Here is a 24,917-nt window from a genome sequence, read left to right on the forward strand (position 1 = left end):
CTGAGATCTACGGAAAGACGGGTGTATTTCATTCTAAATTATGTCCAAACAATTGAATTTAAAAAATATATATATTTCACCTTTATTTAACTAGGTAGACTAGTTGAGAACAATTTCTTATTTGCAACTGCGACCTGGCCGAGATAAAGCAAAGCAGTTCGACACATACAACAACACAGAGTTACACATGGAATAAACAGACATTCAGTCAATAATACAGTAGAAAAATCTATATACAGCCTTGTATTGACCTCAGGTACTCCAATCAATCTGTAGTGACATCTCAATGATGATCAAAGGAAATCGGATGCACCTGAGATAAATTTGGAGTGTCACAGCAAACGGGTGTGAATACATATTTCATTTTCAATACATTTGCAAAAATGTCAAACATGTTAACGTTGTCATTATTGGGTATTGTACCAGTCAAAAGATGAACACGTACTAATTCAAGGGTTTTTATTTATTTTTTATATTTTCTACATTGTAGAATAATAGTGAAGACATCAAAACTATGTAGTAACCAAAAAAGAGTTAAGCAAATCTAAATATATTGTACATCTGAGATTCTAGAAAGTAGCCACCCTTTGCCTTGATGACAGCTTTGCACACTCTTGGCATTCTCTCAACCAGCAGTGAGAATTTTTTTAATTTAATCCATTTTGTATTCAGGTTGTAACACAACAAAATGTGGAATAAGTCAAGGTGTATGAATACTTTCTGAAGGCACTGCAACTGTTTTCTTTATCTTTCAGTCTTCTGGTGGTCAAAGCAAGACGGTGAAAACAGACAACCCATCCCTCTCACTCTCCCGCTCTCTGCCGCTCTCTCTCTCTTCTTTCTCTCTCCAGTTAATGTCGCATCTCCCGGCTCTTACTGACACCTACCACGTACCCGCTTTGCATTTACTGTAACAAGCATCCTCACTCAGTGAGCACCGACCAAACCGTCCACGGACGTTAAAAAGTAGATCAAATTGGGTCAGTCTGCCCTGGCCGGACCAAATCTGAACCAATTATTGACGTCTATGTTTCACAAGTTTGAACAGTACAGTACAGTAGAGCACAGTAGAGAACAGTACAGTATAGAACAGTACAGTAAAGTAATTGGTATTTGATATTTTATTAGGATCCCCATTAGCTGTTGCGACAGCCGCAGTTACTCTTCCTGGGGTCCACACTGAACATGAAACATGACATAGTACAGAGCATTAGTAGACAAGAACAACTCAAGGACAGAACTACATACATTTAAAAACGGCACACATATCCTACATATCAATACATACAGTCACACAAAATATCTAGGTCAAAATAGGGGAGAGGCGTTGTGCCGTGAGGTGTTGCTTTATCTGTTTTTTGAAACCAGGTTTGCTGTTCATTTGAGCAATATTAGATGGAAGGGAGTTCCATGCAATAATGGCTCTCTATAGTACTGTATGCTTTATTGAATTTGTTCTGGATTTGGGGACTATGAAAAGACTCATGGTGACATGTCTGGTGGGGTAAGTGTGTGTATCAGAGCTGTGCGTAAGTTGACTATGCAAACAATTTGGAATTTTCAGCACATTCATGTTTCTTATAAAAAGAAGTGATGCAGTTAGTCTCTCCTCAGCTCTCCTCAGCCAAGATAGACTGGCATGCATAGTATTTATATTAGCCTTTGACTACAATAAAGAGCAAGACGCGCCGCTCTGTTCTGGGCCAGCTGCAGCTTAACTAGGTCTTAGCAGCACTTGACCACATGGCTGGACAGTAATCAAGATAAGACAAAACCAGAGCCTACAAGACTTGCTTTGTTGAGTGTGGTGTCAAAAAAGCAGAACATCTCTTTATTACGGACAGACCTTTCCCCATCTTTACAACCATTGAATCTATATGTTTTGACATGACCGTTTACAATCTAAGGTAACGCCAAGTAATTTAGTCTCCCCAATTTATTCAACAGCCACACCATTCATTACCAGATTCAGCTGAGGTCTAGAGCTTAGGGAATGATTTGTACCAAATACAATGTGCTTAGTGTGCATACAATGTGCATTTCCACTGCACCAGAGTCCAATTGTGGCAAGCTTTACACCACTCCAGCTGACCCTTGGCATTGCGCATGGTGATCTTAGGTTTTGTGTGCGGCTGCTCGGCCATGGAAACTCATTTCATGAAGCTCCCAATGAACAGTTCTTGCCGTTTTCCTGTTTAAACTTATTGAGCTGGCAGAGTTGCAAAGAAAAATCCATATCTCAGACTGGCCAATAAAAATAAAAGTTTAAGATGGGCAAAAGAACACAGACACTGGAGAGAGGAACTCTGCCTAGAAGGCCAGCATCCCGGAGTCGCCTCTTCACTGTTGACGTTGAGACTGGTGTTTTGTGGGTACTATTTAATGAAGTTGAGGACTTGTGAGGTGTCTGTTTCTCAAACTAGACACTCTAATGTACTTGTCCTCTTGCTCAGTTGTGCATCGGGGCCTCCCACTCCTCTCTATTCAGGTTAGAAACAGTTTGCGCTGTTCTGTGAAGGGAGTAGTACACAGCTTTGTACGAGATCTTCAGTTTCTTTGCAATTTCCCGCATGGAATAGCCTTCATTTTTCAGAACAAGAATAGACTGACGAGTTTCAGAAGAAAGGTCTTTGTTTCTGGCCATTTTGAACCTGTAATCGAACCCACAAATGCTGACGCTCCAGATACTCAACTGGTCTGAAGAAGGCCAGTCGTATTGCTACTTTAATCAGTACAACAGTTTCCAACTGTGCTTACATAATTGCAAAAAGGTTTTCTAATGATCAATTAGCCTTTTAAAATGATAAACTTGGATTAGCTAACACGTGTGTCACGTTCGTCGTAGGAAGGAGACCAAGGCGCAGCGTGCGTATCGTTCCACATCTTTTATTTTAATGTGAAACTTAGCAAAACAAACAATAAACAATAAACTATAAAAAAAAAAAAACGTGACGACAGAGGTGCAACATGCACTAACTCAAAATAATCTCCCACAAAACAAAGGTGGGAAAAACAACTACTTAAATATGATCCCCAATTAGAGACAACGATGACCAGCTTCCTCTAATTGGGGCTCATCCAAAAAAAACAACATAGAAAAACAGAAACTAGAACCAAACATAGAAAAATGTAACTAGAATAAACCCCTCAGTCACACCCTGACCTACTCTACCATAGAAAATAAGAGCACTCAATGGTCAGGACGTGACAACGTGCCATTGGAGCACAGGAATGATGGTTACTGATAATGGGCCTCTGTACGCCTATGTAGATATTCCATAAAAAATCTTCAGTTTCCAGCTACAATAGTCATTTACAACATTAACAATGTCCACACTGTATTTCTGATCAATTTGATGTTGTTTTAATGGACAGAAAAAAGCTTTTCTTTCAAAACAAGGAGACCCCAAACTTTTGAATGGTAGTGTAGGTAACCAAACTTTTCCAATAGAACACTTTTTCAGACACTTTCAAAACCAACAAACCATTGGCTCATTAGGCATTCAACAGGAAGTAAAGAAAGTAAAGAAAAGTACACTACTGTACAGTAGTGTCGATTTCAGTAGAGTAGAGTACCGTATGTGCTGTATTATACTGTACTTTATTGTACTGTGCTGAACATATCTACTTTCCTGCGCTCTACTGTATGGTACTGAACTCTACTCTGCTGTGCTGTACTGTGATGTCCAAACTTGTGAAACAAAGACGTCTATGATTGGTTCAGATATGGTCTGTTCCGGACCAACCAAATGTGGTCTTGTTTGGGGATGGAGCTCACTAGAATAATAGCCAGTGTGTTGAATAATACCCAAATATGCAAAATAAGGATATTGCATATTTCTACCTTTGTGTACCTATTCAGGATACATCACCATGAAGAGAATAATATCCATAATTACGAATTTCTGTATTGTACAGATCAGGGGCCCATGATGTAACCCATTATCATAATTATGTTACTGGATGTAAATCCATTTCACCTACTGTAGTTCAATAACCAAAATATATTTTTTTAACTCAAGATGTCATGTCATAGCTGACACCCCATTCTTTCTGCAGACATCTTTGAATCTTAATTCGGATTAGATGTTTAAGACATTTGAAAAATGTGGTCGCGTAAAAAACTGAGGGAGATTTTACCCAAATTCTTTTACTTTGTTCAAAGTAGTCCTTGTGCATAGAGTTGTATGGTTAGCAAAATTTTGAAATCAATGGTTTTTGTTTGGCATACATTTTAAAGTGAAAATTCGGAGTCAAAGTGTAATTCCGTTACCGTGGAATTGCCATTCTACAGATTGCTGGGGAACATTAGGCTCTTCATCCATACATGGGGCCTTCAAGGGGTGTTGGGCTCTGTTGATGATCAGGGGGATCTGGAGTTGTTCTTTTAAACCCTTTTTCAACTTCTATTTTTCTTACAGGCTGGAACACAAGGGCCGTGGTGCATGATGTCTGATGGTTGAATGTTGATATACTGTAGGGTCTTGACCCAATAAAGTAAATGGGATTTTACAATTCACATTCTCTCTCTTTTTATCCTCAGGACTTCGTCATCTACCTGCTGAACGGTTCAAGCACTTTGATTGGTCGATGTAGTGGCGAAGACAAGGAGAGGTCAAAGGTTGACTTCCCGCTCTCTGCCCCCGACATCCTGCCTCTTCACTGCTGCCTATGTCGTTATGACAACAACGATAAAGGTTGTTCCACCGTCCGCCTCCGTCCCTTCCACAGTGCTATGGTAACACGGAACGGGGAGACGTTGTCCAAAGAGGCAGGCCTTAGTCCAGGTGATGTCATCGGGATGGGACGTCACTACCTATTCTTGTTCAAGGAACCCACTGCCTGGGTTGTTATGCAGAAGGTGAATAAGTTTAGTCACTATAACCACGTTTCCATCCACAGTTTTCATGCGAGTAAAGTCTATACCGTATAAATAAAAATGACTACAGCTGTGATGGAAACCAGGAGTTTTGGTACAATTTTATAAATGGCAACAAATAATTTGTTTGTTTGACATCGTGGGATTGAAAATGATGCGAGAAATGGCAGTGGAAAAGTATTTATGCGAAAATATTGATATAATAACCATAATATCGAAGTAAACTTGGAGTCACACGATGACATGGTGTGTGGTCCTCCCACTATGACTCGGGAAATCATGCAGTTTATTAGGCTACAGATGAAATAAATGATGATGAACTTCACACCGTGGTGAACACGCACTGTGATCTTGATGCTCCTTTCCAATAAATATCGAGGGTCTGATTCTAGTGACGTGATGATCGATGCTTGACTTCCGTTTGACAAATACAAATATTTGAGCTCTTATCCATAATAATTTAATTATGTAGACTAGCCTACCTGCACAGCCTACCTGCATTGAATTTGCGAGTTGTTGGCTAGAGCACATATGCTAATACCAGAGTTTTGCTATTTAACACAGTTTTTGTGATAAAAAAAAATTGGTAGAGTTGAAAATGCAATGGAAACATAATGAACTTTAGATTTTTATTTGCTGTATGAAAACTTGAGCGAAAAAGTACATTTTGTGTGCATTACATCATCACGCAGTGATTTTGATCTGCAACAAGTCCATCTGGTGGAAACACACCACTGGCTGGAAAATTATATTTTCTTTATGCCGATTTGAGAATATTTGCATTAAAATCAGTCTCCAGTTGTATGGAAACCTAGCTTATGAAAACATTTAGAACAATTTTGTTCTAGCTCTGTGTTTGTTACAAAACAGATTCTTTGGGCAGGTTTTAAGGTTAAAGTTTTACTTCTGACGCATTTTGTTTTTAGGTGAAGGACCCCACTTCTTCTCCCGATCCTACAGTTACTGCTGCTCCCGGGGTTCTGCCCCAGGCCACTACACTCGCTACTAGTGAACCAGCACTCTGCAACACCTGTATCTCAGCTAGGAGGGAATCTAGTGGGACCAGAGAAATAAGGTAACGTCTGCTCACAGGTTGCTGCTCCTCCAAGCTTTTAGTGATACAGGTCATTATCGTAAATTATGAAGATTAAATTAAAAAAAACGATTCACAAGTTTAAGGACCAGACATTGAAATGGGATTAGAATATTTATTGAGGAAATGAGAATGAGGATTCAGGAGGGGAATGAGAATGGACTGGATGAAGCCGAGAGCTACAGATGAAGGATCCAGAGGGGTAGAGTTTGGCTTGGAGTCTCGGGTAGACATCATCATCAGGCAGTGGTAGTAGGCTGCTGTGGTGATGGAAATCTCCCCATGAGATCCTTAGAAGAACATAAGAGATACTAGATAGAAGGCGGGATGCTAAACTTGATAAAGCTCGTAAACACACAGCATCGTGCCACGCTATATGCGCTGCAGAACAAACAGGAAGAACGTTAGTTTGGTCAGTTTTAAGTAGGGTGGCAGTGGTGATTAAGGAGAATGAGGACAGGTCGGGAGGCTGATTAGCAATGAGTTGCAGCTAATGCTTGTTGAGTTGCTAGGGAGCTGCGCTCAATGCAACTAATTAAAGTGTTGCATTCAAGTCTGGTCCTCTGCTGAATTTTTGTTCATTCTTAACACCATTAAAACATTTTTTAACTAGACACGTTTCCACTGACATGGTCTTCGTCAGGTCTAGAAGGGCCACAGCTTGCCTAAAAAACCCTGAGGGTCGCGACCTGAACCTACTCTACGTTGTGGAGCACGAGGATGCCGTCGTCAAGGAAATCATTGCCATGGGGAGTGTCCATAGAGACAAGCCGCCGTTGACTGTAGCATTCCTGCTGAGTGTGTGTGTCGAACATTCCGCCACACACCTCCAAACCTCAGACCTCCGCAGACTACTGCTGCTCATAGCCAGCCAGGTCCAGAATGCCATGTGGGTAAGTGACGTTACTGTATGTTACTTTATATTCAATATGGCTGTATGAGTGATCATCTTTTATTTTCTCTTAAAGTGTATGTGATAAATTATATAACTATATTTGGATCAGAAAAGTTTGTAGGCCTAATATTTCATTTTGTCCCAATGCTTTGTAACAGGAACACACCAAGGAGCTTGCTGCTAATCAACCAGAAGTGTGAGTGCCTGCACAAAGCCAACTATTTCCATCTCTGTATTACACATGAGTTATACAGTACCAGTCAAACGCTTGGACACACCTACTCATTCCAGGGTTTTTCTTTATTTTTTACTGTTTTCTACATTGTAGAATAATAGTGAAGACATCAAAACTATGAAATAACACATATGGAATCATGTAGTAACCAAAAAAGTGTTAACCTCTCTGGGCTAGCCAGTGTAATCCCGTGGCGCGATTTTCAAATACCTTAGAAATGCTATTACTTCAAAATTATCAAACATATGACTATTTTACACCATTTTAAAGACAAGACTCTCGTTAATCTAACCACACTGTCCGATTTCAAAAAGGCTTTACAACGAAAGCAAAACATTAGATTATGTCAGCAGAGTACCCAGCCAGAAATAATCAGACACCCATTTTTCAAGCTAGCATATAATGTCACAAAAACCCAGAAGACAGCTAAATGCAGCACTAACCTTTGATGATCTTCATCAGATGACACACCTAGGACATTATGTTATACAATACATGCATGTTTTGTTCAATCAAGTTCATATTTATATCAAAAACCAGCTTTTTACATTAGCATGTGACGTTCAGAACTAGCAAACCTCCGGTGAATTTACTAAATTACTCACGATAAACGTTCACAAAAAACACAACAATTATTTTAAGAATTATAGATACAGAACTCCTTTGTGCAATCGAGGTGTCTGATTTTAAAATAGCTTTTCGGTGAAATTTTGCAATATTCTGAGTACATAGCCCAGCCATCACGGCTAGCTATTTAGACACCCACCAAGTTTAGCCCTGACCAAACTCCGATTTACTATTACAAAAGTTTGATTACCTTTGATGTTCTTCGTCAGAATGCACTCCCAGGACTGCTACTTCAATAACAAATGTTGGTTTGGTCCAAAATAATCCATCGTTATATCCAAATAGCGGCGTTTTGTTCGTGCGTTCAAGACACTATCCGAAGTGTAAATAAGGGTCACGAGCATGGCGCAATTCGTGACCAAAAATTTCTAAATATTCCATTACCGTACTTCGAAGCATGTCAACCACTGTTTAAAATCCATTTTTATGCCATTTTTCTCGTAAAAAAGCAATAATATTCTGCCTGGGAATCTGCGTTTAGGTAAACAGAGGAAAGAAAACAAAGCATTCGGTCGACGCGGGCACGAGCCTGAGTCTCACAGTACTGTAACCAGCCACTATCCAAACGCGCTACTTTTTTTCAACCAGAGCCTGCAAAGCCACGATTCAGCTTTTTGACGCCTTCTGAGAGCCCATGGGAGCCGTAGGAAGTGTCACGTAACAGCAGAGATCCTCTGTAATGGATAGAGATAATCAAGAAGGGCAAGAAATTGTCAGACAGGCCACTTCCTGCATGGAATCTTCTCAGGTTTTGGCCTGCCATATGAGTTCTGTTATACTCACAGACACCATTCAAACAGTTTTAGAAACTTTAGGGTGTTTTCTATCCAAAGCCAATGATTATATGCATATTCTAGTTACTGGGCAGGAGTAGTAACCAGATTAAATCGGGTACGTTTTTTATCCAGCCGTGTCAATACTGCCCCCTAGCCCTAACAGGTTAAACAAATCAAAATATATTTTATATTTGAGATTCTTATTTGGTAAAAGACCAAGTCAATATTATGTGAAGTACAGCTCAAATAAGTAAAGAGAAACGACAGTCCATGAATTTCATGACATGAATTTCAGTCAATGCGGAAAATGTCGAGAACTTTGAACGTTTCTTCAACTGCAGTCGCAAAAACCATCAAGCGCTGTGATGAAACTGGCTCTCATGAGGACCGCCACAGGAAAGGAAGACCCAGAGTTACCTCTGCTGCAGAGGACAAGTTCATTAGAGTTAACTGCACCTCAGATTGCAGCCCAAATAAATGCTTCACAGAGTTCAAGTAACAGACACATCTCAACATCAACTGTTCAGAGGAGACTGCGTGAATCAGGCCTTCATTGTCTAATTGCTGCAAAGAAACCACTACTAAAGGACACCAATAAGAATAAGAGACTTGCTTGGGCCAAGAAACACAAGCAATGGACATTAGACCGGTGGAAATCTGTCCTTTGATCTGATGAGTCCAAATTTGAGATTTATGGTTCTAACCGCTGTGCCTTTGTGAGACGCAGAGTAGGTGAACGGATAATGTCAGCATGTGTGGTTTCCACCATGAAGCATGGAGGAGGAGGTGTGATGGTGTGGAGGTGCTTTGCTTATGACACTGCCTGTGATTTATTTAGAATTCAAGGCACACTTAACCAGCATGGCTACCACAGCATTCTGCAGCGATTCGCCATCCCATCTGGTTTGCAGGTGGGACTATCATTCGTTTTTCAACAGGACAATGACCCAAAACACACCTCCAGGCTGTGTAAGGGCTATTTGACGAATTGAGTTCTGCATGAGATGACCTGGCCTCCAAAATCACCTGACCTCAACCCAATTGAGATGGTTTGGGATGAGTTGGACCGCAGAGTGAAGGAAAAGCAGCCAACAAGTGGTCATGTGGGAACTCCTTCAAGACTGTTGGAAAAGCATTCCTCATGAAGCTGGTTGAGAGAATACCAAGAGTGCAAAGCTGTCATGAAGGTAAAGGGTGGCTACTTTGAAGAATCTCAAATATAAAATATATTTTGATTTGTTTAACACTTTTTTGGTTACTACATGATTCCATATGTGTTATTTCATAGTTTTAATGTCTTCACTATTATTCTACAATGTAGAAAATAGTACAAATAAAGAAAACCCCTTGAATGAGTAGGTGTGTCCAGACTTTTGACTGGTACTGTACTTGCCACTGTATGATTATAGGCATAGGATCTGATTCCAGATCTGTTCCTTGGTATCCCAGTCTCTGTAGTGACCCAGAGGAGCAGCAGACTCTCAACCTGGCAGAACTGGTCTCAGGCCTGCGTACCCTGGTGGTCTGGATGTCCAACGCCCTGGAGCTGCTGTATTACATCCAACAACAGATGCCCCAAACACTGGCCTGGAGGTCACACATGGAACAAGGGGTGGAGGCAGAGGGAGAGGAACACAATGACAAGGGGGATGAAGAGAGGGAGGAGGAGAGTATGGGTTAGTTTTGGGCTTTTCTAGCCTAGCCTCACCTTCTAGCCAGGGGACTAAAAGAGTCTAAAGAAAGCCTACTATGAACTTTACGTAGGATCCATAACATCAATTAAGACATTTACCTATATTTTCTGTTTGTTGTCAGCCCTGTTGGAGATAAGGCTGTCGTGTGTGAGGTCGGCCAGTGAAGAAGCCATGACGGTTCTGGAGGAAGTTATCATGTTGACCTTTCAGCAGTGTGTCTACTACCTCACCAAGGTCAGTATCCCACACACCTGAACTTTAAACTCCATCAGTCACATTTTTTGTGAGTTCAGCACCAGAGACTAGACCAGGGGTACACAACTCTGGCCTACAACTGCAGAACTTTAACGGACTAAACTCCTCAGCAACACTCTACATATCCCCTGATGTAGTAGTTAGCTCACCTTGCTTTAGCTTTTCCCTTCAGGGCCTGATGGGTTTGTTGTGTCTCTTAGTCTGAGAAAGAAAAACAGAGAGGGAGTCGGTACAAAGAGTCCAGTTAGTTAGTCCTCTCTAGAGTAGAGCCCTGAGAGAGGTTTTCTGATAGAGCAGCCTTATTGGACTGCTACACTAGGGGCTTTATTGCTGGCCACAGACAGACAGCAGGGGTATTGTAGGGCTGTGTGTGTGTGTGTGCGCGTGCGTCAGGCCTCTTGTCATTACGGAGTTTAGAAGTGTTGCCAGGTGTGTGTGTGTGTGTATACTGTTTGAGAGGACCTATTGGCAGCTGGGGTACAGCTGGTTGCCCTATATCAGTCGGCACACCATCAGTCAGTGTGTAGTCTGACAAAGAATTCCACAATGGAAGTTTACTTTGTCATCTTTTGATCACTCCTTGGTGAGGGTCAGGGATAGTTGTTAGACACAGTCCTAGTCATAGACACAGTCCTCACCCACCTCCACCACCCTCTGCCTAACCCTGCCTGTGACCTGTGACTGCACACTACAGTACCACCCAAACCAAGAGAACATGACTTAGTCATGTACAGGTTGCCACGTCAAGCGTTAGCCATGTTAGCATTAGCATTAGCCAAGGTAAATTAACTCAAGCCGAGCGTTAGGTGCAGCCTATGCTAAATGCTATGCTAACTGGAAGTCAGTTGTATGCTTACTGAGGCAGACGAGGCCATGGCACCGTTCCGTATCTGTTTCCTGTCCAGGAAGGAAGTGGGAGGGAAAGAGCATCATCACTATAGTTTATCCAAAGAGGAAACAGATTAGATTCCCGGAGAGGGTTCAGGGATAGGCAGGCTAGCAGGTTAGCAGCGGTGACCTATTGAACTGTACAAATCAAATCAAAGTTTATTTGTCACGTGCTCCGAATACAGCAGGTGTAGACCTTACAGTGAAATGCTTACTTACAGGCTCTAACCAATAGTGCAAAAAAGGTGTTAGGTAATCATGACAGCATTGGTGCAATGGCATTTCAACTGACTCAGTCTACAGCTAATGACAAGTGATTCATCCAACAGATACAACCTTCTCTGTTATGTCTCCTGGGTTTCATAACCACGTCTTTATAACAATTCAATTATGATGAGACAGGAGACTGGAAACACTTCAACCATTTATCTGGAACATGATCATCTTAACACACATAACTCCCATGATGCTCTGCGGCACAACCCCAATATACAACATCTCCTCCCCACCTAGTTAAATTGTCCCCATTGTGAACGACAATAATTGTTCTACAAGTCCAAGCATCTAGGTTCCAGCCTAACTCTTGTAGGGTAACGGCGGTCAACCTGACTCTCAACAACGTCTCTTGACTGAGGCGTTGACACAGGTGTAGGTATTTGAGTAGCCTGTGTCACAGTCTCATCACACACTTGTGTTGTTGCGGCTGAGTCAGTGTCGTGAGAACATGACTGTGAGCCCCAAGGTGATGACGACTGGGTTAGGGTGTCACCCAGTAACAATTCTGGACCCATCATGACTGGTGGTTCTGTCGGTGTGGCTTTACTCAACAGTAACTGCCCACTGGGCACACTTCGTAATTGGGTAACATTTGGTTGAGACGTTGATCAACAAGATTACAATTTACCGTAAATTCCGGACTATAAGCCGTAACTTTTTTCCCAACTTTGAACCTCGCGGCTTAAACAATGACGCGGCTAATATATGGATTTTTGCCGCTTTCAAATTTTTTTTTCCAAAAAAACACATTCTGTGACGTGCTCAGTTTTTTGGCGACATGAAGCTTTCATTAGACCAATGAAATTGCCGAACGGGTTAAGGTCAAACAACTTTTTTTTGTTTACTGTTTAGATTAAATCGAGCGAATTCTCAAACTTCCCATCATTCTGATTACGGTAGTCATTTTGTCACCCTCATCATGGCAAAGACACGGAGAAATGCATATGATGCAGCTTTCAAGTTGAAGGCGATTGATCTGCCTGTTGGAAAAGGAAATAGAGCTGCTGCATGGGAGCTTGGTCTTAATGAGTCGATGATAAGACGTTGGAAACAGCAGCGTGAGGAATTGACTCAGTGCAAAAAGACAACTAAAGCTTACTGCTAATTTTTTATTTTTGTTACAAGCCGTGTTTCGTTAAAGCCTATTTATTTTTTGTTACAAGCCGTGTTTCGTTAAAGCCTATTTATTTTTTTTTACAAGCCGTGTTTCGTTAAAGCCTATTTATTTTTGTTACAAGCCGTGTTTCGTTAAAGCCTATTTATTTTTGTTACAAGCCGTGTTTCGTTAAAGCCTGTGTAAAGTTAATTTGTTTCAATGTACCGGTAGGCACCTGCGGCTTATAGACATGTGCGGCTTATTTATGTTCAAAATATTTTTATTTTTTTTATTCAGTGGATGCGGCTTATATTCAGGTGCGCTTAATAGTCCGGAAATTACGGTATGTATATTCACCTACTCAAAGAGACGGCCAACAGTTATTTTTTAATTTTGGTAAGATCGAGTTTGAAAACTATACTCGACTAATAATTACCTCAGTGCATTCATAAAGTATTCAGACCCCTTGAATTTTTGCACATTTTATTATGTTGCAGCCTTATTCTAAAATGTATTACATAATGTTTTCCCCTCATCAATCTACACACAATACCCCATAATGGCAAAGCAAAAACAGGCTTTTAGAAATTTTTGCAAAAAAACAACAACTAATAACTGAAATACCTTATTTACATAAGTATTCAGACCCATTGCTATGAGACTCGAAAATGAGCTCAGGTGCATACAGTTTCCATTGATCTTCCTTGAGATGTTTCTACAACTTGATTGGAGTCCACCTGTGGTAAATTCAATTGATTGGACATGATTTGAAAAGGCACACCCTTGTCTATATAAGGTCCCACAGTTGACAGTGCATGTCAGAGCAAAAACCAATCCATGAGGTCAAAGGATTTGTCCAGAGAGCTCTGAGACAGGATTGTGTTGAGGCACAGATCTGGGGAAGGGTACCAAAACATTTCTGCAGTTTTGAAGGTCCCCAAGAACACAGTGGCCTACTCATTCTTAACTTAAAGAAGTTTGGAACCACCAAGACTCTTCCTAGAGCTGGCCGCCTGTCCAAACTGAGCAATCGGGGCAGAAGGGCCTTGGTCAGAGAGGTGACCAAGAACCCGATGGTCACTCTGACAGGACTCCAGAATTTCTCTGTGGAGATGGGAGAACCTTCCAGAAGGACAACCATCTCTGCAGCACTCCACCAATCAGGCCTTTATGGTAGAGTGGCCAGACGGAAGCCACTCCTCAGAAAAAGGCACATGACAGCCCACTTGGAGTTTGCCAAAAGGCACGTAAAGACTCTCAGAGCATGAGAAATAAGATTCTCTGGTCTGATGAAACCAAGATTGAACTCTTTGGCCTGAATGCCAAGCGTTACATCTGGAGGAAACCTGGAACCATCCCTACGGTGAAGCATTGTGTTGGCAGCATCATGCTGTGATGTTTTTCATCAGCAGGGACTGGGAGACTAGTCAGGATCAAAGGAAAGATGAACAGAGCAAAGTACAGAGATCCTTGATGGAAAACTGATCCAGAGCGCTCAAGACCTCAGACTGGGGCAAAGGTTCAGCTTCCAACAGGACAATGACCCTAAGCGAACAGCCAAGACAACGCAGGAGTGGCTTCGGGACAAGTCTCTGAATGTTCTTGAGTGGCCCAGCCAGAGGCCGGACTTGAACCCGATCGAACATCTCTGGAGAGACCTGAAAATAGCAGTGCATCAACACTCCCCATCCAACCTGACAGAGCTTGAGAGGATCTGCAGAGAAGAACGGGAGAAACTCCCCCAATACAGGTGTGCCAGGCTTGTAACGTCATACCCAAGAAGACTCAAGGCTGTAATCGCTGCCAAAGTTGCATCAACAAAGTACTAAGTAAAGGGTCTGAATACTTACGTAAATGTGATTTGTCCGGGTTTTTTTTTTTATACATTTGCAAGAATTGTCTGTAGATTGATGAGAAAAGTATATATTTGATCAATTTTAGAATAAGGCTGTAGCATAATAAAATTTGGAAAAAGAATACTGAATACTTTCTTTTAATATATATTTTACTCAAACCACACCATGGACAGTATGTTTGACACCCCTGCTGTAATGTCTTTCATGCTACCCAGCTCTCCATTAAAGACTTGTACATGTTTATTTAAGATGGCCGCTTGTGTCTCCATGTGTCATTGCAATCCAGTGTGATTCACAAACTGCCCAGTAGTGATGAATAGTCCCCTTTCACAACGTAGAGTGGGAACTTTTCAGTTTGTCCATTTAACTAAACAGTGACCTCAGTGATGCCTCTCACGGCGACAGATTCACCTGTGTAAGTCTTTAACACGATGTGTACTTGTTGAAGTGGAAAGTGTTTGTCTTTTTGTAGACTGTGTCTGACACGAGATACAACTGCCCCTGTGTCTATCTCCATATGCACTGGTTGCCTCTAGCAACTGAGAGACATAGTAGCCCTGCCACAGTCCGTATATTCAGTTCGACTTCCTCGTCGGATGAGTCATTCATCTCAGTGGTCTCTTGCTCAAAAGCGTGAACATGTCTCTTTTTCCTTTTGTTGGAATGTTTCTTTCTTCTTTTCAGTCTTTGACATTTTCTCTTTTTGTTTCTGCACGCTCGCTCAGTGAGGTCCTTTTTTAACACAGGCTCGGCAATCCATGTCCTTACACCAGCCTGATGTCCCCCCGTGCCACAGCGGAAGCATGTGCCTTCATTTCTCTATCTGGGATTTTCAGTTCCAACTCTGTGCACTTTTCCTGATGAACTCAAGTGCTGAGCCTCTTTAGCAGCTAGTTCCATGGACACACTGACCTTCAATGGCTCTTGACAAGGTCAGATTACTTTCAGTCAATAGTCTCTTTTGTGTAGCTTCACTCTGTAGCCCACATACTAGTCTGTCTCTAATGTTGTCATCAATAAACTCTGATAGTTTATTTAATGCAGCAGCAAAGCATTGTCATCTGATTCTCCCTCTTCCGGATTTCTTCTGTGGAACCTAAACCTTTAAGCAACTAGTGGTTTTGGTGAAACGTGTCCTTTCAGTATTTCCACAATATCCCCATACGTCTTATTACCTGACCTGACTGGCTGTAGGGGCAGCAGGTAACCTAGTGGTTAGAGCTGACAAGGTAAAAAATCTGTTGTTCTGCCCCTGAGCAAGGCAGTTAACCCACAGTTTCCCGGGCGCCGAAGACGTGGATGTCGATTAAGGCAGCCCTCCGCACCTCTCTGATTCAGAGAGGTACAACTGAAAAATGAAGGCACGTGCTTCCGTTGTGCTTCCCCTTTCCCCTGTAGCAGGCTGCATAGTAAACTAATGTCTTTGGCCCCGTAACACAAACAAAACAAATTGCACAATTTTGTCCTCATCAATGTAATTTACAATAAAATATTCAAACCATTTGTTATGAGCTCCACTGCTCAACACTTTCATCAAGCTGTCCAACGTTTCAAACAATTCCAGACATTTTTCATTTCTCAATAGGCTCCTGATTATCGCTCACTTAAATATTGTCCTCAACCACATTTTCCTCAGTCACGTGATCTTCATTCACTTCACTCACTGACTTTTCATCCTCAAGTTAGCTCATTTAGCAGTTTTTAATTCCAGAGTTTGTCTTCACAGTTGAATAAATGTTATTTCCTTTACTGTATATCCCTCCCATTTTAATCTCTTTGTTTTCCTTCTACGACGTCCATCTTGAATCCTTTTCTGCCGTTCATGACGACGCTAACTTTCTCTCTTAGCTAGCTCGACTATTCACGTGCCTCTGCTAGCAATACACTGTGGTAACATAGAGCCAGTACCACGGAAAATAAGTTTTAAACTTCTAAAAACCAACATCTTCTGGACAGAATAGTTGCTGTAGGTTCAGACTTACTCGTCGTCAATCTTTTGTTATGTCACCTGGGTTTCATAACCACATCTTTATAACAATTCAATAATGATGAGACGGGAGACAGGAATACAGGTCAACCATTTATCTGAAACGTGATCATCTCAACACACACAACTTCCATGATGCTCTGCGACACAGCCCCAACACACAACACTCTAGATAAGTTTGTGGTTTACATATTTTTGCACAATGCAGAAGGAAATGGCTGTCCAGTCTGTGAACTACCTGGCCTCAGTATCCATTTCTGCTGTGCTGGGATGCATTTGAGTCATACGATCCTGAGGTTTTCCAGATGTTTAGGTCATGTATGTTCATTCATGGATGACAATGTAATACTTATTGCTATATCTAAATTCATGTAAATCTAGTGGTTTATTGGTGTGTCTCATGATTCCTTTTTCCAAATCTATCCTCGAAATCTCTGTTTTGAGCTCATGATCCTACTCAAGCTGTGTAGTCCTAGTGATTGTGTGGTTCTAAGCTAGTGTTGCTCCTAGAGCTGTGCAGAGCTCTGTAGTTCTGGTGATTGTGTTGCTCCTAGAGCTGTGCAGAGCTCTGTAGTTCTGGTGATTGTGTTGCTCCTAGAGCTGTGCAGAGCTCTGTAGTTCTGGTGATTGTGTGGTTGGTGGGTTTCTCTGGATGTAGATCTCCTCATCGATCATATATGTCAGGACTAGAGCGCCAGTTAGTTCTGACAGTTGGACTGGACCAAACAATGCTAGGAATGTGTTAGCAGCAGAGGCGAGCTGTGTGTGCTTGTGTGTGTGTGTGTGTGTGTGTGTGTGTGTGTGTGTGTGTGTGTGTGTGTGTGTGCGCCAGGCTAACATTCATGGGGAAAGCTTCTCAAAGCCCCACTTCTTCACAGATCTCTATTCATCTTTGTATGGCAGCCAGGGTTATTTTTGATAGGAAAAGGGTGTTTATCGAGGGCTGCCTATATGTGTGACTATGTGTCAAGGTGTGTGTGTGCGTGTCTGTGGGGGGGTGTTCAAGAGACAGGAGCTCAGAATTTATATTCTCCCTCTCAATACTCTCCTTTGTCACACCGTTCTGAGACTACTGGTCTGGTCTGGGTGGGTGGGTGGGTGTGGGTGTGTTGCATGTGGGCCTGTACTGTGCATGTGCTACCGTTTTCTGAGCAAATTCAAATGTAAACCAAACAGAGCTGAATGGTCTGTCTAAAGCTATAATAACAGAAATGAAAGTGTGTGTGCTGATGTTGGGATCATGTCGTGCCATTCCATCTGGTGTAGGGGAAACAGATGCTGGTGTGGGCTGGAAAACAAAAGCCTCTTCTGGTGATCGTCCGGTCCCAGAGGAGGACCTGGCATGAACACACACACACACACACACACACACACACACACACACACACACACTCTCAGCCTACAGGGCATGATAAGTGCCATGGCTACATGTGGCATTACAGTGAAACACTGGAACATGTTGAGGGTGGGTCATTGTTTTGTTGGGCATCTGGTGATGAGCTACATTTTCCAAATGAAAACATGGACACATTGTTTGGGTCTATTTCTCCTGATTTCCAGTGTCTCCTGTTTGGATGTCATGGGAAACGTTACGCTGATATATGCAACGGCTTAGGACTCATGAATGTACAGTATATAGGCTAATAAACCAGAGCAATAAGCATGGAGATATATAGTCACTATACTGCTGTACTATACTGTAAAGGGATGTGAAGGAGAGGAAGTCACTCAGAGTTTCTGTACTGTACCACTCAGCAGTTTATCATGCCAAGCCCACACAAGCCAGATTCACAGGCTTTTTTCACAATACATATTCAGCTCTGTAGGAATGTCAATCCACGGAGCTCGCTGGCTGGTGTTTCCAGTGCCAAGTGAGATTGGGAAGAGGGGTGGGGTGGGGGAGAGGAGAGTGCTGAGGGACAGGGATGGGTGTGGGGGGGGGGGGGGGCTTGTTCTGTCTGACTACAATTAGCCAGAACAAAGCTATCATTGTCATAGCTAGCCTGCCCTGTAGAGCAGAAGAAAGGGGGCTTTTGGCTGAGAAGAAATAAGAGAGAGAGAGTGGCTGCAGACATTAACTGTAGTCTAGTCTCCCACTACTCTCTCTGTCAGACCTCATCTCTGGTCAAACACCCACATTCACAGCGAAACCATTCTGCTGCAGGGGGAGCGGTATAATTTGTTATATTGTATATACAGTATCTTGTCTTTGTATCCCATCTAGACTCTGTACCCAATTCTGCCTAGTTTGCTGGACAGTGACCCATTCAGGGGGAGCAGTGGGCTGCTTCTCCCCGAGCAAAATGAGACGTTCCTGGATAGCAGTGGTGTGCAGGTCCCTGGAGAGACAGACCAGGTTCTGGAGGTCCTGACAGAGACCAGCAGACTGCTACAGGACTGTCAGCTCCACCATGAGATCTCCTCTCAGCTCCTGGCCTATCTCTTCTACTTCATCAATGCTTCACTGTTCAACACACTCATGGAGAGAGGTGAGGACACACACACACACACACACACACACACACACACACACACACACATTCTCTTTCTACGTCATTAACACTGATCTTTTTGTGAGTGAAGGTTCAGAGGATGAATTCTACCAGTGGTCCAGAGGGGTCCATATCAGCGCTAACCTAGACCTGCTACTGGACTGGGCCCAAGGATCTGGATCTGGACTGGGTGACTTAGTTGTGGAACATCTCCACACACTCTCCTCTGCTGTCAACCTACTGGCCACTCCAAGGGAACAACTAATGCAGGTCAGAGACGCTCATACACACACACACACACACACACACACACACACACACACACACACACACACACACACACACACACACACACACACACACACACACACACACACACACACACACACACACACACACACACACACACACACACGGGAGAGAGGAGGTGACACACACACACTCACCCCTCCACACACACATTTTCCCTGTAGTCCTCCTGGGAGTCCCTGCGGTGTGCGTTCCCCAGTCTGAGTCCAGCCCAGCTCCACCACCTGCTGAGAGGCTACAGCCCAGCCACACCCTGGCCCCCACACTGGGCCCCTTCTGATGAGGATCAACTAGCTACACAGAACACCGGTCAGTTGGTTGATTGTCTGCTGTTAGTCCACTATAGTAAACGTCTGGCTTGTTTTGTGGCTTTGTTTTTTCACTGTTGCCATTTCAAACTGAGACAAGCAAACCAGCAACATAGACACATGATGACTACATGATATTTGTGCTACATGATCCTTTGATTTACTTTCTCTTAACCCCTCTTGCCCTCCTCTCACTAGCTGATATCCTGGAGAGTTTTGACAGCCACCCTCCCCTGGTGCTGCCCAGCTCTGGTTTCAGCCTGGGGCTCGGGGAAGAGGTGACAGACTCAGGTCTGGCTGGACAGCTCAGGAGGCTTCAGGAGTTTATCAGCAACCTGTCTGTCAAAGAGTCACCAGGGAACTTCAGTCATATGCACACGCAACAGGTAACACATTTGGTTCACAACTGTTGCTTGAATTAATTAGACATGGGTTTATATCTATATGATACTGGTTTACTACTTTTTTGTGGAACTATTTTGTTCTAGAACTCTTTTAGAACTCATATGCTTTGTTCTGGAACTCCCACAGGATTATGCTGTTCCCACGGAAGCCAAGCTGACAAAAATGGCAACTCTCCCAAAGGCCTCCCTGGAGTCTCTCAAATCCCCCCCCGTAGAGAAGGTCCTACCTCTGGCCTCTCTCCCCAGCCCCTCTCCCCCATCACCCCCCTCTCAATTATCTACGCCCTTTCCCCCCCAGCAAAGCCCTTCTCCCCCAAGTGATTTGAACTCTTGTGGGGCCCTACTGACCCAGAAGCTGAAGAGCCTGGAGCTCCAGTTCAGAGAGACAGACCTAAGCCCCCTCACCCAGAGGAGGTCTGCCCTGGACCCCTCCTGCCTCCTCACCCCTCCTAACACCCCCCACAGCCTGGAGCTGGTTGAACCAGAGACTGAGCATCAGGAGGATGAAGAGGTGTTTACTCTAGAGCTACAGAGAGGAGATAGAGGACTGGGATTGGCTCTGGTGGATGCAAGGGTGAGTGACAGAGACGATGATATACACTTAAAAAAAAGTACTATTTGGATCAACCCCCCCAAAAAATACTTCAACTGATTACAAGTAAATTAATTCTCATTTGAAAAAAAAAACTACATTTGTTGAAACCAAATATATAATTCAATGCCAACAGTTATATTTGATTATTACCAAACCTATATTTCAAGTCTACTTTTCCCCTTTCGTTAAACCTAATAAATAACAAATACAACCTAATGTCAACCTACTGGCCACGCCAAGGGAACAACTAATGCAGCTCAGAGATGCTCATACACAATGTGCATGCGTGCATGCGTGCATACACACATGAGAGAGGGCAAGGGTGACACACACTTAATACAGATTTCTTTCCTTTGTAGTCCTCCTGGGAGTTACAAACAATTGGATTGTCTTATCCAGAGCAACTAACAGGAGCAATTAGGGTTAAGTGCCTTGCACAAAAGAACATGAACAGATTTTTTTTACCTAGTTGGCTCAGGGATTCAAACCAGCCTTCAGTTTCTGTCCCTACACTCTTAACCACTAGGCTACATTTACTTACCACAATATCATAACTGACTATGGCTACCTTATCGCAGACATCTTATCAGGCTGTTTAGTTTCATGTGCACTTATGGCAGTATCTTTACAGAAGCTGGCAGTATTCAGGTTTAAATTGGAAAAACAAATCCAAATAGACCAGATTAACTGGAATGACATTCAATCTCACGGGTGGACAAAAATAACAAACTGAAAGCCACACCCCCAATAAACAACACCTCCAACTCTTCTGATTGGCTGCCGCCGCTACATTGCCCCCACTGCTTTTCAATGCACATGCCATGAGGTGTTGAAAGCAATTAAGAAGCTTTCATTCAATTCCAAAAATCACATTGATCTGAAAAATTCTTTATTTGATTTCAGACAAACTGAATAGAATAGGTTGAACAAACCAAAGTGTAATTTTAGATCATTCCAAAAGTGTACTCTTCTCTATTCTGACCCATCTGAAACATCCTGCAGCTTTCCAGGACCAGTGGTGTTTGTGCTGTCTGAGTGACTGGCCTTAACCTTGGTGAGGTTCATCTTTAGGTAATAACTCATTCTGAAAACATTCACTTTAGACCTCCCTGGTAGCCCTGATGGCTATCTGAGATAACTCACTCAGAGAAAAAACAACAAGGTCCAAGGTCAAATCAATGAAGCTCAGATGACAGGAGTAGCCATTTTTATCATTTCCTCTATCTGCCCTAAAAAACAGGTTTTGTCATATATAATTGTATGATGTTCTATACATTCTCCTCCACACCTGGGTCCAATAGTCCAGCATGGTGGTCTGAGAACTGTTTGTTTTCTTAAAAATAACAGATAGGTAAGAGCTTTTAGGACTGGGTTTTTATCTGGGTTTGCATTTTTGAGGTAATTAGTAGACATGAGAGGATGCAAATGGACTGCTTTTGGTATGCATTGTTTGGCCACTCGGTCTCTGGAAGTGTATTTTGTGTCAGACATTGCCTCCTGGTGGTCTGGAACTAAGTGCAATTTCGATGTTCATGAAACTCATGAACATGAGGAAATAACCTCATGTCACAGTGAGTAAGGTTTACATGCACCAGGGCCGTAATTATAATATGTATTGGGGGGGACACCTCCCGCCCAATTTTTCAAATATGCTCAAAATGTCCCCCCCCCCCCTCCCCCAACGTATTGATATAAAAAATAGAACAACTTTTTTTTGGTGCTATGCTAAGGCAGGCAACCACGCACCGCTGTCCGAAATAATCATTAGCAAATGTAATCATAATTATAACTTAACAAATTGCCATTATTATTACTACCGGTTCTAGTATTACTGTGTACTGCAGTTCTGCGTGTGGCTTGTCCAAGTGGAGTTGCCGTACCCCAGCAGAAGCCGTTGCTCGACTGTTGTGGGTACAGATAATCGATGTCAAACACTGTACTGTCTTTCTATTTCATTACTTTCAAATGTATTAACAAGTGGAAAACTAGAATGTAATATGAGTGTTACGTAGGCTATTTCACTGTCGATTGTGACGATTTTAACGTCAACACGTCATTTTGCGCGGAACTGTAATTGTGGAAATAAATATTTTGCAAAAAAGTGTCAGTAATTGCATGGTGTGGAAACAAACGTTTTTGGTAAAAACGGGCCGATTTGCGAGTGCTAATCAATCAACAATCACTAACGTTAGCTATCATACTAACTCACCTGGAAAGTTCATAAGTCACATTCACCCAGCGATCAAAAATGGTACTCACGCGGGCGTATTCAACTAACGTTAATGTCTTTATTGAGTCAATGTTTCTGGATATAATAATCATTGCCATTCAGATCAGAAATCGTTAGTAATCCATTCCTGATCAACAGGGCAGGGAGAGCAGGTGACATGGAGGTGAGTGAGTAAAGGAGCAAATACTGATGACTGAACTGATATCACCGTGTTGGTGTTGTTCCTAACACATAATTAATATTGGCACAGCTGAGGTTAGGTTTAGGCACAGACCTCACTGAGGTTAGGTTTAGGCACAGGCCTCACTGAGGTTAGGTTTAGGCACAGACCTCACTGAGGTTAGGTTTAGGCACAGACCTCACTGAGGTTAGGTTTAGGCACAGACCTCACTGAGGTTAGGTTTAGGCACAGACCTCACTGAGGTTAGGTTTGGGCACAGGGCTCACTGAGGTTAGGGTTAGGTCAATGGGTGGGGGGCAGGGGAATATTCTGTCTTTGGACTGGGGTAACCAACTTACTACACGTCAGTTGCAATGATGGTCCTGGAGCAACTTTAATTATGTTTTAGGAACAACACTAACATGGCGATATCAGATCGTGCAAATATTGATAGTTAAATAGTCTTAACCACCAATATTTGCACGATCTGATATCGCCGTGTTAGTGTTGTTCCTACGACATCATAATTAATGTTGCTCCAGGCCCATCATTGCAATTGACCTGTAGTTAGTTGGTTACGAATAATGACATCACAACAGTCTAATCCTAATGTACAGACAGACTCCTGTTGGCCTCCATATGTGTATCAACATTCTTTATAATCATTAGTTTACAGATAATATTTATTTCATGTTCACTCTGGTGTGTTCAGAGTAGAGAGAGGGAGGGAGAGAGAGAGGGAGAGAGGGGGGGAGAGAGAGAAGGAGAGAGAGAAGGAGAGGGAGGGAGAGAGAGAAGGATAGAGGGAGGGAGAAGGAGGGAGGGAGAAGGAGAGAGGGAGAAGGAGAGAGGGAGGGAGAAGGAGAGAGAGAGCACGAGGATGCCGACAGGGCAGGGAGAGCAGGTGACATGGAGGCGAGTGTCAGCACTTAGTACACTAACCATCACTAAATGCTGAGTGGGCTTCATCAAGTTCACTTCCAGGACAAGCAATGAAGTGCACTTTCAGGACAGGCTGTACTTTTGACACAATAGTTTTTTGAAAATAAGCAAGTGCACTATGGTCATATTTTACACTGATTTCATGGCATGCATCCAGCTCTTCAGTCTCTAATATGGAGATACTTATCCAGCTCTTCAATACAGAGGAAATGAATCATTAAACATTTTATGAATCATTAATTGATGTGGTTATAATATTCCCAGAGGGCACAGGAGTATTCTGCCCTACCAAGCAAAAAGGCAGTAACTGCTCAGTGTATAACTGAGAAAAAGGGATTTTATTTACCTTTGTTTCACAGTAACTTTATGCAGAGGCTGTGGTATGCTCTCAAGCTTTTTATCTCTTACTAATTACCTTAATCATTCATTGAAACTCAAACTGTATTTCATTACATTTCATAGAACTGTAACTGTATTTGTGACAACGGCTATGCAATCATGTGTGTTAGCCTAAACTTTCAACTGTAAGTGCCTGACAATGCACAATGCCACAATGAAGTGTTGGAATATACTGTATATATATTTTTAGGAGGTAGATCAGCTTTAATATTGCAGATAGATTGTGGCTTCCATCAATGTAATTGCATAATTTCCAATCCCATATATATATACATACATACATACATACATACATACATACATACATACATACATACATACATACATACATACATACATACATACATACATACATACACCCAGTGCATTCGGAAAGTATTCAGACCTCTTGACTTTTTCCACATTTTGTTATGTTACAACCTTATTCTAAAATTGATTAAATTGTTTTTTCCCCCTTATTAATCTACACACAATACCCCATAATGACAAAGCAAAAACCCACCACAGTAAACACTATGCAT

The 24,917-nt window shown here is 42.4% G+C and overlaps 1 protein-coding gene across 3 annotated transcripts in view; it reads left to right on the forward strand.

Moving 5' to 3' along the window:
• Positions 1–24,917, forward strand: part of LOC106589507 (ras-associating and dilute domain-containing protein) — a 56,832-nt gene that overhangs the window by 20,662 nt on the left and 11,253 nt on the right. For 2 of the 3 annotated variants that reach the window (XM_014179579.3, XM_014179580.3), the window contains exons 6-16: positions 4,544–4,861; positions 5,806–5,954; positions 6,616–6,865; positions 7,026–7,063; positions 9,955–10,181; positions 10,321–10,433; positions 18,782–19,046; positions 19,141–19,319; positions 19,523–19,667; positions 19,865–20,052; positions 20,198–20,644. In XM_014179579.3, the coding sequence (XP_014035054.3) occupies positions 4,544–4,861; positions 5,806–5,954; positions 6,616–6,865; positions 7,026–7,063; positions 9,955–10,181; positions 10,321–10,433; positions 18,782–19,046; positions 19,141–19,319; positions 19,523–19,667; positions 19,865–20,052; positions 20,198–20,644 (2,319 nt within the window). Of the gene's footprint in view, positions 1–4,543; positions 4,862–5,805; positions 5,955–6,615; positions 6,866–7,025; positions 7,064–9,954; positions 10,182–10,320; positions 10,434–18,781; positions 19,047–19,140; positions 19,320–19,522; positions 19,668–19,864; positions 20,053–20,197; positions 24,378–24,917 lie in introns of all 3 variants that reach the window. The other variant, XR_014383035.1, reaches the window with a different exon arrangement.

Source organism: Salmo salar, chromosome 28 (assembly GCF_965601325.2).
Source record: "Salmo salar chromosome 28, fSalSal1, whole genome shotgun sequence".
In the NCBI taxonomy this organism is placed as follows: domain Eukaryota; kingdom Metazoa; phylum Chordata; class Actinopteri; order Salmoniformes; family Salmonidae; genus Salmo; species Salmo salar.